This window comes from Suncus etruscus, chromosome 10 (genome assembly GCF_024139225.1).
Source record: "Suncus etruscus isolate mSunEtr1 chromosome 10, mSunEtr1.pri.cur, whole genome shotgun sequence".
NCBI lineage: Eukaryota > Metazoa > Chordata > Mammalia > Eulipotyphla > Soricidae > Suncus > Suncus etruscus.
In genome coordinates, this window is record NC_064857.1 from 47,435,823 (window position 1) to 47,453,714 (window position 17,892).

Consider the following 17,892-nt stretch of genomic DNA (forward strand, 5'->3'; position numbering starts at 1 on the left):
CTGTCCTTAAAATTATAGGCTTAGAATGATGACAGGAAATTCTGCTTTCATATGTGCCACTGGCAACTCACTGTTAATGAGGCAGCCTTTTTTTTTTTTTTTACATCAAAAGCTACTAAATAAGGCCCCATACAGGAGCCCTTCTCCCTGGCCTGGGGAGTGCTGGGCGGCTTGGCAGGCCCCCAGCCGTCTTTGTCTTTCCCCCTGACTCCAGGCCTTCTCTGGGTGCCAGCTCAGATGGCCAGAGTGGGTTCAGGTGGACTCCTAGTGGTCCTCAGGCTCCCCCCTCTCTCCGTACTCCAGGGGGGAGGTGCATGGGGAGGAGGGCGGGCAGACGTCTGGCCTCCGGTCTCCTCTTTGATTCTGGAGACCAGCTCTTGCCAGGTATGGGGTTTGGGGAGGCCCCATACCGGAGCCCTTCTCCCTGGCCTGGGGAGTGCTGGGAAGCTTGGCAGGCCCCCAGCCATCCTTGACTTTTTCCCCTGACTCCAGGCCTTCCCTGGGTGCCAGTTCAGATGGCCAGAAGTGGGTTCAGGTGGACGCTTAGTGGTCCTCAGGCTTCCCCCCCTACCTCTCCCTACACTAATGAAAATGCGCTTTGGGAGGAGGGCGGGCCGTTTTAGTACTGGTTTATGTTGGGACAGTCACTGGAATTTTTTTCTCCTTGTTTTCCTATTGATAGTATTGTATGCATATATTTTATATATCCATAACATCCATCTTGTATTGTGACCTTGATACCACCCTACAAATCTCATTTCTAATATTTTACCTCAGTCCCAACCCTTATTTCCCCCCATCTTCCCATGTAGGTGCAGCTCATGACATGAAGCTCACCACATAGAGTGATAAGTGCAGTTAGAGAAATAACTACACTGAAAACTATCATAACAATGTGAATTAATGAGGGAAAAAGAAAGCCTGTCTCGAGTACAGCTGTGGGTGGGGTGGGGAGTAGGTAGATCTGGGAAATTGGTGGTAGGAATCCTGCACTGGTGAAGGGGGGTGTTCTTTACATGACTGTAATCATACAACTACAATTATATTTGTTATCATGGTGTTTAAATAAAGATAATTTATAAAAAAAAGAAAAGAAAGCTACTAAATATCAGTGTTCATATTTCTTTTCCCTTTTCGAAAGGAAAAGATATTTCACTAAAAATGCAGTGAAAGAAAAATTCCCCAAACCCTAGTCTGCCTATCAGAATAATGGGAAACCAAATATTAAGCAGTGCATCATTATTGTAAGGGCATATTTTTCTGTCCTATTTCTTTTATGGTATCCAAGCCTAAGTTTTATCAACTGGGTCATCTTGCAATGTCAAACGTCTCTATTTAGGCACTTCAGAAAATTCTGTTTTCTGGGGGTCAGAAAAAGAATAGGGCTTAAATAAAGATATTATTTAAAAAATAAAGCATATAAAATTTAAAAAAAGATAGAGCAGGTAGGGTCCTTGCCTTGAAAAAAACAAACTTGGGTTCAATCCCCAGCATTCCATGTGGTCCCGTAGGCCCACCTGGAGAAAATTCCTTAAGCACAGAGTCAGGAATAAGACTTGAGCACTGTAGTGTGTGGCCCAAAACTCATCCCCATTCCTCAAGAAGGCAAAGTCTTGTCAAGATCATGGTAAGAGGGTGCATTGGTGGTTTAAGTACTTCCCAGACAAATTTTAACAAAGCATTGTCTTTTTATTCTATCTGTAAATTCATCTTCAAAGAAACTGAGTCCCAAGGTTTCCCTTTGCTGATGAGTGGGTTTCTCTCAATTTACAAGCTCAGGATTCTGTGGTTCAAGTCTCTTAACTTGTCACAATTTATTGATTTTGCAGCTACCAACATATTACTGAAATTATTTGCTAAGTATTGTTGTCTCAAACCGCTCTATGATTTTTGTTTTGGGATTCGGGGCAACACATATCCAGGGCCATATAGCCATGTGGACATTGGCCATGAAGTCTGATCGGTTAACCTCAGGCTGGAAGTCATGTGTCTGAGGGTTAGATCTGAGTGACTAGATGCTCAGTCAGAGCTGAGTAATGACAACAAGGTAGCTGGAGGCTTGTTACCTCAGTAGCAGATTGCATCACCTTTAGAGAAGGTTTCAGATATTCAGCATGACTGTTTGGGACATTTGCAAGCACTGGGCAAAACAACATGTCGTATATTAGAAATATTTAGGCTGTCTTTCACAGAGAAGTGTTCCACATAACATATCAAGTATGTTTCTTTCTGGGAACAATGTAGAGGAATGGAGTCACAGACTTGAGTTACTCCCTCTTTTTCACTTTTGAGTCTCATGTCTTCAATTAATTCTCTCTGTCTTTAATTTTATAAACTCTGGATGAAATCCTAATGAAGTAACAACAGACGAACAGAACACTTAAACCAGTCAGTATTTGTAACAAGAAAAAAATAAAGTAAAATACTCTCTTTCTCTCTCTCTCTCCTTCCCTCTCTCCCTCCCTCCCTCCTTTGAATTATTTAAAAGAAAAACCACTAAGCTTAGTTTTTGACTTTCTTGCTATGATCAGTGAAACCTGGCACTCTGGATTTCTGCAAAAGGCCCAGAGTAACCCATCCTTTTTCCTGCAAAACAATCCCATAATACCTTGTCTCTGTCTTCAGTTTCACCATATAAAGCATTATTGTGGCTTACAAGAGCTACTACACCTACAAGTATCACTTCTTAGGCAAAGCCTGTGACATCACTGAATTTTATCTAAGGAATAAACACCTGAGAAACAGCAACAGCTAAGAAATTCTCAGGTCCTTCCACACCCCTGACAATTGTGCATTGTTTTTTATTAAAGTATTTGTTTAAGCACCATGATTACAAATATATTTGTAGTTGGGTTTAAGTTATAAAAAAGAACACCCCCCCTTTCACCAGTGCATCCTCCCCACCACCAATGCCCTCCATCTTTCTCCTCACCGACTCCTTTTTGGTCTTCAAGACAGACATTCTACTTCTCTCACTCACTACCATTATGATGATAGTTGTTGGTGTAGGTATTTCTCTAACTACACTCATCAATCTTTGTGGTAAGCTTCATATCATGGGCCAGTCCTTCCAGCACTCATTTCTATTGTTTCTAGGTATTATTACCATACTGTCTTTTATTTTTCTTAAATCCCACGGATGAATGAGACTATTCTGTGTCTATTTCTCTCCCTCTGACTCATTTCACTCAGCATTATAGTTTCCATGTCCATCCATGTATAGGAAAATGTCATGGCTTCATTTTTTCCCAACAACTGCATAGCATTCCATTGTGTATATGATTCCTCAAAAAATTGGAAACTTGAGCTCCCATATGATCCAGCTATACCACTCCTAGAGATATACCCTAGGAACTCACAAACACAATACAAAAATGCCCTCTGTCCACCTATGTTCATTGCAGCTCTATTTATGACAGCTAGAATCTGGAAACAACCCAAATGCCCGACAACAGACTGAAGATAAACTATGGTACATATACACAATGGTGCATTTGTAAATACCACTGTATGACTTACGTGAAGAATGGAAGGAACCCTTGTTTAACTCAATGTTACACACAGCTTACAAATTCCTCCTATGTGTACCCAGAAGAGATGTGCTGACCTATCTGCTCCAATGATTAGCCTGAAACTGCCCTGTTCTCTGAGTTACCAAAGTTTAGTTAAGTATCAGGTCCCAAAGGTGACCCATCCACAGTCTCCATCAGCAAAACTACCACAAGGACCTGTTTTCAGTTCCAAATCTTAGGTAAGTAAGTCTATGCTCTACACTTTTTCTGGTGTTCTACATTTAAAACAGGAAAAGAAAAGACCTTTATAGTCTGAAGTCTAAAATGATAATAAATGTCACAGATCTACTATTTTCCTTAGATTATAATAGTCCTTCTTCTTGGGCTGGAACCATACAGCACGGTGCATAAGATGCTTGTTTTGCGTGTGGTCAACCCAGATTTGATTCCAGGCACCCTATAGAGTCCCCTAATCCTACCAGGAGTGATCCCTTTGCAGAGCCAGAAGTAAAACTTGACAATCAACAGAAGTGGCCCCAAGAGAAAAATAAAATATTGTATTTTTCACTCTATAAGACGCACCACACCATAAGATGCTCATAGTTTTTAGATGAGGAAAACAAGAAAAAAAATTCTAAAGCAAATGGCATACTAAAATATTTAATAAACTATAACAGAATAATATTTCAATCATGTTAAGTGAACAGCAGTCAATATGACATTAAGAATCATTATGACTGTCATTAATAAATGGAGAGATTTAAGTTTCAAGTACTCTTCTAGTTTTCAGCTCTAGGCGGCATTCATGCCATAAGATGCACAGACATTTTCTCCCATATTTTGGGAAGGAAAAGTGTGTCTTATGGTACAAACATATGGTAGTCCTCTTCTCTGCCACTGCAACTATATATTTTTTATTAATAATTTCTATTTTGACCAAAGTGGATTACAAAGTTATGTGGTTCTGTTTGAAGGTAAGAAAAAAAAAGAAAAAGAAAAAATGGGGGGCAAAATTCAAACAAGCAAAGAGCAGAAGTCCTTCTAGAAACTGTAAAAATCAGTTTAAGAAAATAAATGGAAAAAGGAAGAAAAACATAAAAATAATACAAAAAAATCAAGCCCCAAGAAACCAAAAAAACAAAACAAAAACAAAAACAAAAACAAACAAACAAAACCTGAAAAGTATCACAGCAATAAAGACAACAACCAAACACTAACCAAAGTCCTGAAATAAAGACGAATCAAAGCACAGGAAAGAAAAAAAAAAAAAGGCAAAGAAAAGAAAAAACAAGCAACAACAATTACAAAAAAAAAAATAATTTGTGCTATTTTTTTGCATAGGTACAGTAAAATCTCCCCGTAAGTCTGCTTGTTTTTATTTGAAAACTGTAATTGAATAACAAGACAGTATAACTAAATACGTTCAGCTTGTACTAGTATTCATGAATTTGTTCAGAGATTTGCATGGAAGGTAAATGTGAGAGTTATAAGACAAATATCTTCCTTGGAAGACACTATTATACATTTATGAAACCTACTAAAATTGTTAGTGAGAAACTTTGAAAAAGATAATAAAGAATGGTAAGATGATATAAATATATTTAGTTCAATACATAATGTGTAGGACCTAGTAATTATATTCGTCATCAGTCAAGAACAAATGCTGTCTGAACTAACAGTAATTGATCTAAACTGTATTTGTGACATGGCTCTATTCCTTAGGGAACAATTACAGTCAAGCTGCCATTTCATAAACAAGTAAGCCTCAAAACATGTCACCCTCTCCATTATAAAGCTGCCCTTAATTGGATGTTCACTAGAAGTTGACTAGTCCCACCAACATGCTTTATTGACCTCTGATCCAATATTAAAATTGAACTTGTCACCCCTGCCGGCCTAAACTTAAACACGCTGTTCATTCACATTCCAAAGGTCAGCAAATGGCACTGCCATCTATGAAGAGCCTCTAATCAGAAATCTAACACTCACTCCAAGAAGAAGGTAGCTAAGTTTTCATAATTGCTGAGCTACTCTCTCTGCAGAATGGGCACCAGAACATTTCAGAAGACTAATTAATTACATCTTAACACTTTAACCTCTGAAATACCTTTCAAACCTTTCTATGTTTCTATGATTCTACTACAAACACCTTATTACTAGAAAGCATCTTCTCTCGTCTTTAACCACTGGAATATCCTCTTTCTATCTATCTTAATAGAAAGTTGAATTCCTCACATGGGTTTAAATTACAGCCTTTGCACCCAATGGGCAGATGACTTAATAAAGAAGATGTGGTTTACATGTAGTATAGAATATACCTTGGGCATCAAAAATATTAACAGGATAATGACAACATTCATGGGCTTATGGAGATTATGTTTAGTGAAATAAGATGGAGGCAAACTATTACAAGTTTATTCACTTGTGATATAGACAGATACAAATATTTTTTTGGTTTTTTGGGCCACACCCAGTGACGCTCAGGGGTTACTCCTGGCTATGCACTCAGAAATCACTCCTCGCTTGGGGACCGTATGGGACACCAGGGTATCGAACTGCAGTCTGTCCTAGGCTAACGTGAGCAAGGCAGACACCTTACTGCTTGTGCCACCACTCTGGCCTCAGACAGTTACAAATTTTTTGACTGCAAGATAATTTCAGAAAGAAAGGGAAAGGCAGGTTGGTAGAGGATAAAAAGAAGCGACTGCATATCAAAAGACTGAAGTGCTTACTTTCATATACTCATACAATTGTAAACTGAAAGGATTAAAATTATATTCACACACAAATTACTGTCTGAGTAGGTGAAGAATGAAGTCCAAACAGTGGTAAGCCCTTTTTTTATGCAGCGCTTTATCTTTGTATCTCTTAGCTATTCTAAGTCTCTACCTCCTAAGAAGAGGACTCAACTCTGAATCTTCATCACATCTCTGTTCTAGCAAATAGCAGTACTGAAAAAAAGTGTACTGTTACCAACAAAATTGGAATAAATAATACATAAATAAATAAAACCTGGCACACTCAGACCCCATCTATTGGAGTTTTACTTTGAGACAGCCAGAGCTGTATAAGCAGTGTGAAATATAGAACAGCTGCCATAAAAGGAAAATAAAATGTCAAAATATAAAATTCTTTAAAAGGGCAAATTCTCCTAATCCCTATCACAAAAATGTTCAAAAGTATTATAATGTCTTCCTAAAGGATGAAATGAATTGTCTGTTATCTTCTAGCACTATTTTGCATAAATTCAACAAAATCCAATCTGCTACGTCATCCCAGTGTAAACAGATCCTGAGACCTGGGAAGCAAATAAGTTTGAAAAGGCCCTAACTACCTGAGGGAGTCTTTTCAAAGCTGCCTACTATTGCAAAATCTTTTCAAAGCTGTCTGTACTCACAGAGAGGGCATTTAAAACAGTAGCACCTGTAAAAAAAAAGGAAGCTTGGAGGTTAACTTGTACACACAGGCATTAGGGTCCTGAAAAACCCCGGTTGCCTGTCCATGAGGCATTCACAAAAAAAGGACTGTAGCATAAATATTATCAGAGATATAACTTCAACTAACATTCTAAAGATTTTCTTAGAGCTTCTCTTAAAGATTACTCAGATTTATAAAAACACACCTTATTAGGAACATTTGTGTAGATACAGGTATTTTTTATTTTAGTCTTACAGTATCATTACTACTGTCAAATCTAACTTTGCTGTTAGCCTACATGCAGTAATATCAAGGGTTAATACTTCAGGTTCCAGTTCAGAATGCATGAACTGGAATAAGGCCAGAACAATAAATAATACCAGTCTCTGGGAACTGACCTTGCTAGCTAAAACTTCATCTAGAAAAAGAAGCCCAGGAGTGTAAAACTGCCCTAGGTCAGAAAATTAGAAATACACCATATGCCCTGAACAATTTGCCTCTGTGCTTTTTGCTTAGTAAAATAGTTTTGTCTGAAAATAAACCTGGCCAAGAAATTGAGTATGAGTATTTCTCCTTTTGCTTTGAATAAACAGAACAAAGCTTGAACCCATCTTGAGTCTTTGGCTTCTGTGCATACACCTTGCCAAGGGACCCCAGAAATTCCTTAGTGTCAGGACTTATCAGTCCGTGACCCCAATCTTCAGATAAGTTTGACTTATTACAACTAATTTCTATTGGGGGCCTGGCCTTGCCTCTCCCTGCTTTCCCACTCTGACCTAACACCTTCCCGTGCACTGAACACACACACACACACATGAACAAACTTAATAGCTAGAAAAGGATACTAAAAATGTAGTTCCAATGAACTTTAAAATACTTAGACAAAAGATCATAAAACTTTAATTAGTACTGTAATATGATAAGTGACAGATTAGTGATACCTTCGGCTATTTGAGGAAAAAAATTGCTTCAGTGGTAGAAAAATGACCCAAAGTATAATAGAAGATAATTCTAAGGTAGAACTTTGCAATGCTTTGATCCAACATGTATAAAAAATATATAGTAATTATTATATTCCATGGATACCTGTATAATGATTCGCTCAATTAAACAAATCCAAATTTTATTTCAGGGTACTACACAAATTATAGAACAACAAGTTTCTCAGCTGGGGGCTCCAGCTATTCCAAGTGGGGGGCCACAGGAGAAACTGCATCAGTAGAGGACAAGCAAAAAGACTAGAGACAGCCAATACAGCAGGGACTGGGAGCAGAAAAGAAGTTCAGAGGGGGACAGGATGAAATTACATATTCACAAACCTGACTTGCTCCAAGAATTACAAAATTATGAACTTAATAATTAGGTTTTAAAGATGTTTAGGTTAAGTATTCTATTATAAAAAAGACTCCTACAGGCAATAATGTATCAGCATGAATTAATAACTGCTATTATTTATATGTTCAGAGGCAGCAATGGGAAAAAATGAGATAACCGGCAGTTGGAAGTTTGCTTCTGTTTATGGTACAAAGAACCAGATGGACTGAGCTTGAGGACCCACTTTCAAGGTAAGTTAGTGGCTATCATGTAGGAAGCTCAGTATTTTGCTGGTCTCACATGGGCTTACCATGGAGGTCACAGGGTAACAGGACTTCTCCATGGTAGAAGGTGTCTAAGATTATAAAAGCGGTAGTGGTTGAGCCCCTTAAAGTGCCTATAACTTTTCATGACAGTTCTATTGGCTCTGTAGTAGGAGATCACTCTTGGAGATGTTTGAGAGACCAAGTGGTGCCAGGGAGGGAACCAGACTTGACTGCATACAAGGCAAGTGCCATAACCCCTACTATCTCTGTCACACAACCCACTTTTCACTCCCTCCCTCCCTTCTTTTAATTTTTCTTTTTCTTTCTCTCTCCTCTCTCTTCCTCTCTCTCATCTCTCCTCTCCTCACGTCTCTCCCTTCCTCTCTATTACTTTCCCCCTTCAATTTTTGTATTACACACAACAATGCTCATGGATTACTCCTGGCTCTGTGCTATGGGGACAATATGGACACTGAAGATGTAATTTAGGTTGGCCCACATACAAGGACACCTTCCTATCCAAAATTGGTCCTAAAAATACCGATTTCAATATACCTAAAAAAGCTCATTCGACCTTCTCAAATATAACATCTTATTTGAACATTGCATGAACAACTGCCAACCCTACCCTACTCTGTTCCCTCCACACTTTATTTTTAAGTCTTTTTTACAAAATTCCTCACATCCTTCAACTTGTCTATTTAGACAGATGGTCTCTACATTTTTATATCTCTTGGAAAAGTCACCTCAGTCTCACTCGATAATGATTCCTTATCCAGTCAGGTCTCTAACTAACATCCACTTTAATGAAGTCCTCTCTGTCCTCTTTCTAGCATATTCTCATTCTGAACTTTACACATGTGCTTCCTATGAACACAAACTTACTCATCTGTATTTGTCACAAAGCTGAGACTTCCACATGACAAAAGAAAGTATTATAATATCTTTCGTTTTCCCAACAGTCTGAATCAAATATCCTCGATGAAGGTAAGGTAATTGATGGACACATTTACTGATGGATAAAGTAGTGGAGAAAGACATAAACATAGGTTCTGAGAGACTAAATAGCTCAAATGGGGAGCTATTGTAAAATCACCCCATGCTATGTATCTCCAACACCAGGTGAATGAGTCTAAATTAGCATCATGTACGAAATAATACCAACCAGGCTGAGGGTGAAACAAGTGTAGTCTGGTCGTCTTCTATCTCATATCTCCATCCAGTTGCCTGCCAAAACTGCCAATTTTATTGAGTCCAGAGACCAATTCTCAGCATGGTATGATCCTCCCAGAGCATGACAAGGTGTAATTGAGACTGTCCTGAGCTCCTGCCAAGTGTGATCCTTCAGACTCCCTGGCACTGCAGGACATGCTTTCCCTCTGGGCACTTCATTTCTGGGTCAAGCATTGCCAGGAAAGGCCCTGGACACTCCAAGCACAGCTGGATGCAGCCTCACATGTTACAATGAATGCAAAGCCACAAATAAGGCCTCAATGACAAGTTAGTTCATTAGAATACTGACCTGGAATCTACATTAATCCTTCCAAATACTAATGAGAATAAGGGTTTAGGGTTTATATACCTACAGAGACATACACCTTTCTGGAGTTTGAAATCTTTTTTTAAAATCCTAAAATACCGTTTGACTGTTTGCAGTCACAGATTTGAAACTCATGTAACTCAAGACAAAGGAGAAATTCTGAGCCTGAATACGAAGCCTCATGTTCAATGAAGTGCCCGGGAGTGTTGAAAATGGCTCAATAAGAGAAGAAGAATTATTCAATTAATGGCATCATTTTATTAGATGAAGTTTCACAAACAGCACTTTCCTCTTGTCCCAGAAGCTGCGAATGTGAAGTCAGCATAAATTCCACATCCAGCTCACTACTCTCTGGCATTCCACAGGGACCAGTACTGCCTGCTTCCTCCAGCGCAGTCTATTAACTGACACAGGCATGAAAGCTTTTTCTTAGAGCTGATGGAAGTGCTATATTAGCCTTTATATAAGGTTGGCTAGAAATTCACATGCTCAATTATGCTAAGAAGAAATATCCATTTTCAGCATTCCGAAAGCAGTGGATTTCTAAGTAGCCCACTTCAGACATTATAAGTACTTGCTCTCTGTTACAGAAATTATATTTTGTCTTCCTTTTGCTCATGAAAGCTACCACTGAAAAGCAATCTTTGGGATTTTATTTTGCATACTTCATCACACATCATTTCACAGATCTCTAAGAAATATTGAGAATAATCACCTGTGACATTTTTTTGGGGGTGCACACCCAGCAGCACTCAGGGGTTAATCCTGGCTCTGTGCTCAGAAGTCTCTCCCAGCAAGCTTGGGAGACCATATGAGATGCCAAGAATTGAACCCGGTCCATTCCAGGTCAGCCGCTTGCAAGGCAAACACCTGACTGCTATGCTATTGCTCCGGGCCTACACTGTGAAATATTTAAAGAGAGTTGGTGCTACTCATCTTGATATTTCATTTTTGAGTACACAGAAATATATCCAAGTATATGGAACTTGAGTTTGACATGGTTTCCATAATTCATGCTTTTTTGGAAATGGATGTCAATAAAATGTTTATAAGAGTTTTTTTTTTCTGGGGCCGGAATGATAGCACAGTGGTAGGGTGTTCGCCTTGCACATGGCTGACCCAGGATGGACCACGGTTTGATCCCCTGGTCTCCCATATGGTCCCCCAAGCCAGGAGAGGTTTCTGACAACATAGCCAGGAGTAACCCCAGTGACACTGGGTGTGGTCCAAAAACAACAAAACAAAATACCAAAAAGATACTTTTTCTGTTCAATAAAAAGGATACTCTTTTGGAGGTGGCAAATGAGTGGGTTTAAATGTTAAAAAGGAATAGTGCAGAAATCAGGGATAGAAACAAGAAACAACATTCTACAAATGAAACCTGTCAAAATCTCTGGTGATTTATAATGCTATAAATTGTAAATGCTATAATATAAAAGCGAAAGTTAAATTTCCACCAAATTCAACTGATTGTGCAGCATCTCTAACCATCATTCCCCAGAATCCTAGCTTTATCAAAATCTAGCATACAAAACCAAAACTCAATATATAAAAACCTGAAATAACCTGAGTGACATTATCAAGATCAAAGCACCACCAGGGTGGCCTGTGTGCGGCACCTTCTACCCCCACCACCACATGCTAGGGCTGGCACCGAATATTAGGGTGGCAGCACTGGAGAATTCCCAGAAGTGTCTCTAGAACCCTAAGCACCTCTGGTGATGGCCCAGTTTAATCATGAAGGTAAAAACTATCATTTCAGGCCACATCTAACAGGACAAGAAGTTTGGAAACTGACCTGAGACCATCTGAGTTAGGCTAAATAAAATAAAATAACTTTAGTTCTTGTAATGAACTGAAAGAAAATAAAAAATTCCAGCAAAGATTTAAAAAATATATCCCACATTTATGAGTATCTCCCATATTTACACACGAGTCAAATACCAAGTCTGAAATGGACCAGTATAATACTGGACATAAAACATTACCTGATGGGCAGTGGGGAGCAACCTCATCTGGCTGAGTGCATGCATTACATATAGGGGCCTAGGTTTACTCCTCAAACTTAATGCTTCCCCCAACTTTGGGGGTGATCCCAACCACTGAGTCAGGAGACCCCAAATAAAAAGAAAATAATAAGATTATCTGATGAACTAAAGAGAAAAAGGGAAGACTTTGGGGGTGAGGGGGAAATCATGTATAATAGTAATTATCCAATCTACAGAATGTAAGGAAGGAAATATAAAAAAAAGCCACTGAAAGGCTTTTGAGGCCTTCCAAAGACAATGTAATTGAAGTCTCAGACAATGAAAAGAGAACGGATCAGAGAAAGTAATTGAGAAAGCAATAGATGAAATATTATGATTAAATGAATAACTTTAAAATGAGTATTTTTCATAGAGGAAATAGAAACTCTGACTAGACCCATCTTAAAGACAATGATCTCATCATCAGACTCATTTACATGCTTGCACTAAAGAATTCAGTTAAATTCCAGAGAAAACAGCACCAGACTGACATAAATTATTTAAAATAGAGTACACAAGAAGCACTCCTACTGCTAACTTCATGAAACCAACAATACCATCTCTATCAAAGATATAAGATATAGGCCAGTCTTGTTTGTTTCGGGGCCACACCAGTGGTGTTCAGGGGTTTCTCCTGGCTCTGTGCTCAGAAATTACTCCAGGCAGGCTTGGGGACGATATGAGATGCTAAGGATCAAACCAAGGCCAGCTGCATGCAAAGCAAATGCCCAACTCACAATACTATTTGCTCTGGCCCCAATATGAGGGTGGGGGGTTTGGGCCACACTCAGCAATGCTCAGGAGTTACTCCTGGCAGGCTCAAGGAACAAAATGGGATGCTGGGGATCAAACCAGGGTCCATCCTGGGTTGGCAGTGTGCAAGGCTAATTAATGTCCTACCACTCCAGCCCCCACTGGCAAGAACACTGGAGTCATCCATTCATTGTAAGTCAAATCCTTAGCAAGTAAAACAGAAAGAAACTTTCCCTATCAAATAAAGAACATTAATGAAGAAGCCTCAACTTTTCTTAATGGTAACATAATAAACGCTTTCCAGAGTGATTTGGCACAAAATAAAACATCTAATCTTATAACTGTATTCAAACATAATCCCAGAAACCCTGGTCAAAGTAATGCGAGCTAAATAAACAAAAGGCACATCTTGGATATAACAGTTTATGAAATATGTCAAACACCTGCTTGAAATAAGTAAATTCAAGGTTAATATATAAAATATGTATTTTATAATGAAAGCAGAATCTAAAAAATTAGTATTCAATTTACAACACTGTCAGAAAATAGGAAGTATTTAATACATGTTTAACAAAGAAATATAAAATGAGAACTCTATCCTCAAAAGAACAAATGAAGGGGCTGGGTAGATATTCCAAAGGGCAATGCTTGCCTTACACACATCTGACCTGGGTTTGATCCTCAGCACCCCACAGTCCCATATCTGAAATGATCTCTGAGACTAGAGCTATAGGACAGCCTCCAGTTGGTTGTATTTCAAAAATAAATTAAAATCTGAACAAATGGAGGGGCTGGAGTGATAGCACAGTGGTAGGGCATTTGCCTTGCACATGGCCAAACCAGAACAGACCCTGGTTCAATTCCTGGCCTCCCATATAGTTCTCTGAGCCTGCCAGGAGCAACTTCTGAGCACAGAGCCAGAAATAACTCCTGAGCACCACTGGGTGGGGTCCCAAAACAAAACAAATCAATAAAAACAGAACAAATGGGGCTGGAGCAACAGTACAGCAGATAGGGTGCTTGCCTCTCATGCAACAGACCCAAGTTGAATCCCCAGGATCCCTTATGGTCTCTGAGCTAAATAGGAATGATTCCTGTGTGCAAGGCCATGTTTAAGCCCTGAGCATAGGCTGGGTATAAGGAAGTGACACGCCCCCCCAGCCCCAAAGGGAAAAAATGATGGGAGGTAAGGGACTTTCTTTGCATATGGTTAACCCTGATCTGACCCTTTGTACATGCTAACAGAACCAAAATACTATCTAGAGTAATTCCAGGTGCAACTCCAGTTGCAGCTTCAATCCCCCCAGAAGCCCTCCAAATAAATGTTATTGACAGAAATTAACTCTAAATAAAAGAAACTATGTTCAGAGTAACTCAATACTCTTAAAATGTTAAATATTCTGTTCAGAGCCCAAACTTGATTTGATTTAAAAAAGTGTAGAAAGGAAGGTTATATACATTCTATTTACTTGCTAATGAGAGTGAAGGATTGACATCATTTAAACTAATTTCCATCCTCAATTAACATTTATAAAATATTTTAATGCTAAAAAATGTGCTTCAATTGTTTGAAATACTGGAGGTTTTTTGTTTGTTTGTTTGTTTTGGGGCCACACAAAGTGACACTCAATCGTCAGTTGGCTCTGCACTCCTGGTTTGGGGGACCATATGGGACACCAGGGGATCAAGCCAAGGTCTGTCCTAGGCTAGCACGTGCAAGGCAGACAGACGCACAGACGCATTATGCCCTGCACCACCACTCCAGTCCTGAGTTTTTTTGTTTGTTTGTTTGTTTGTTTTGTTTTGTTTTGTTTTGTTTTGTTTTAGTTTTTGGGCCACACCTGGCAGTGCTCAGGGGTTACTCCTGGCTGTCTGCTCAGAAATAGCTCCTGGCAGGCACAGGGGACCATATGGGACACCAGGATTCGAACCAACCACCTTTGGTCCTGGATTGGCTGCTTGCAAGGCAAATGCCCCGCTGTGCTATCACTCCGGGCCCTTTTTTTTTTTTTTAAGTGCAGGTCTCAATTGAGATCCCAACTACTTTAACAGAATCAATGCAATCAATTAAAATCCCAACAGGAAGTTTGGTGAAAATTAAAATAATTCTTACAATTATGTGCAAAGGGCTCATTTTTATAAGGGCTTTATTTATAATGCAATAAGATTAATTACAAAGGACTTATTATCAAAGAATTCTTGAAAAAAGAAAACATTCAAAGGATTAATTAGCTAATTTTATGTCTTGCTATATAAATCAACAGTAGCATAAGGACCCATAAATGTATCAATGGAACAAAATAGAAAAGTACAGCAATAAACTCTCATTTATAGTTTTCAGAGTTTCATTAAGCATGCTAAAATAATCATCAGTGGGATAAGAACAACTTTTATAAGTTGGCACTGAAATAAATTGGGTATCAATATTTGCAAGAATTAACTTTGATGTTTCATTTTATGCCATTCAAAAAAACTAAAGGCAGATGTACTATGAGACTAAAAGTCAAAGCTTTAGCTTTTAGAGAAAATAAGAAAAAACTACATTGGGGCCAGAGTAATAAATAGTACAGTAGGAATTACATGATATTGTTATGAATGAGGCTGACACAGGGTTAATCCACAGCAACCCATATGGTCCTCCAAGTCTGGGCAGGAGAGATTCCTGAGCACAGAACCAGGTGTAGCATTGCCCTAACTTAGCATTGCTCTAACACCTCGGCCTCCAAATAAATAAAAGGAAGAAAACTATTTTTTTATAATATATAAAATACTCTAGCATCTCCTTCAGGCTGATATAGATTTCTTAGTTGACAAAAGAAAATCTTGGTATGTTAGGAATGACAGAAGTCTTAAATTTTTGCTTATTACTAGAGCCATGCCATAAATCATTCCAAAACACAATCATATTAAGACATATGGTTTACAAAAAAGGGTCAAAGATCTTAAAATGTATTTCACAATGGAAGATATCAATAACCAATGAACACATGAAAAGCCAACTAAAATCATTAGGTATCAGAACTGCAAATTCATAAAAGCAAATAGTAATACTCTTAAAGTCAAGAATGAACTAAAGAAAGAAGGGCAACAGCAAATCTGATAAAAACAATGGAGCAACTGCAACTTGCATGCAATATTCTTGGAAATTTCAATACGCAATATTACAATGTCACATGTAATATTACAATGTCACATGTAATGCTACAATATGACAATATAAAACTGCTTAACCAAGCAATTGTATGAATATTTCTTGTAAAATTATATACAGAGAATTTAAAGCCTAGGAATTATCTGAAGTTGAATGAAAGTATACAGTTAAAAACTGATTTTTCAAGAAAGTGGAGGGAATGTCAAACCATGCCACTCTAGCACCCCTTCTTTTTCTTGTTTTGTTTTGATTTCTTAGTTTTTGACTTTATTTTCCTTCTCTCTTTTCCACCTTTCTCTTCCCTTTTCTCTCCTGTGGTTATTATTTGGTGACTTTTTTTCTTTTCTTATTAACCGGGTGCATTTTTTTTTCTTCTTTTCTTCTTTTTTTGGTAGTTGCTACCAAATTTTTTCTTCTTTTTTTTTTCTTATCCTTTTTATCTCAAGCTGACAACAGAATAGATAATCTACAACAAGCTGTAAAGTGGAGACCAGTTAGACTAGTATTCTGGGGGGAAAAGAAAGAAGATAGGGGATGCATGCTGAGAACGGGGGTGGAGGGAGGACAACACTGGTGGTGGGAATGTCCCTCATGCATTGTCACTATGTACCATAAATAATTCTGTGAAGAAAAAAAACCTGATTTTTTCAAAACTGGTACGAAACCAAAACTGAAAACCTTTCAAGTAAATAGACAAACTGTGTGTATTAAGTCAAGCAATGGACTTCTCAAAATAAAAGAAAATTAGAATAAAGAGAACATCAGGCAAGGCCAAATCTAAAATGATCAAGATTATAGAACTGGATAAATATTTGGAAGCAATTATTCTAACTCTGCTCAATGACATCACTTGTAAAGAATAGAACATACAGTATTTCTAGCTTAAATCTAATACTACATCCAACACTAAGAGATTAATATTAGTAATCTCACTAAATCCCCAGCAATCTTACCTCAACTAGGAAAAAGCTAAAGTGGAATAAAAATAATCAATGTTTTCCATCTCCCAATGATGCTTTAGGGCTCCATAACTCAAATCAACATCAAAGAGAAAAGATAAAATCACCAAGTTTTTTTTTCAATTAACTTTAAAATAATCTGTTTTATGGAAGAGGGGATTATAGTGCTGTGGGTAAACGTTTTTTTAAAAAATATCAAAGAATATAAATCAGACATCTGCTCTCTGCGGCTAAATCGAACACAAACTGCAGTGTACACCACACTGGCTTGCCTTACCTTAGGAAATTGCTTGACAGGAATTAACACTTTCTGCCCCAGCTTCATGTTCTTATTAATCACCACATCAATGTACTTCTCTTCATCCTTGCTTTCTCCTTTTTGAAATTTTTCTATTTCTGTGAAAGAAAAAAAGGTTACAATGAAGTTTATGATTTAGAATTCAGGACAAAGGTAAAACTTCTTGAAAATTTTGTTGTGGCAAAAAAGAAAGTATTCCTCAATGGAATATAAAACTACTGTTCTCCAGCTCAGTGATTTTGGGGGCAAATACGGTAAATTTTGCACATAATCTCACATATCCCAATGTCAGTTACTAGCACTAATGGGGGAAATAATAAACTAGCTAATGCAAGCATAAAAGCTGAGAGAATAAAGAAAACGAAAGAAGGTAATTGAAGTCTTACAGAATCTTCTTTCACCCCCAACTAAATCTTACTTCTCTGCCCATGTCTTTGCTAATGTTCCTTTTTCTACCTTTGAGTTATTTTAGTAGTTCAATTTCAAACATTTAAAGTAATTACCACATTAAATACCACTTTTTTCCATGATAGTTTCTCTTTCCTAAAAGGAGCAATGGGAGAACCTATTACCTTGATGTTTACAAGTTTATATAAAACTATAATCCCTAGATAAATAAAATTTGCTGATCTTTTGGACCTAGATAATGTTTTGT

The 17,892-nt window shown here is 38.0% G+C and overlaps 1 protein-coding gene across 2 annotated transcripts in view; it reads right to left on the reverse strand.

Annotated features, from left to right (window-relative positions):
* Nucleotides 1-17,892, reverse strand: part of KHDRBS3 (KH RNA binding domain containing, signal transduction associated 3) — a 183,372-nt gene that overhangs the window by 95,783 nt on the left and 69,697 nt on the right. For both annotated transcript variants that reach the window (XR_007499602.1, XM_049781985.1), the window contains exon 2: nucleotides 17,217-17,335. Coding sequence is in view for 1 of the 2 variants with exons in the window: in XM_049781985.1 (XP_049637942.1) it covers nucleotides 17,217-17,335 (119 nt within the window). In the remaining variant the exon portion in view is untranslated. The remainder of the gene's footprint in view (nucleotides 1-17,216; nucleotides 17,336-17,892) is intronic.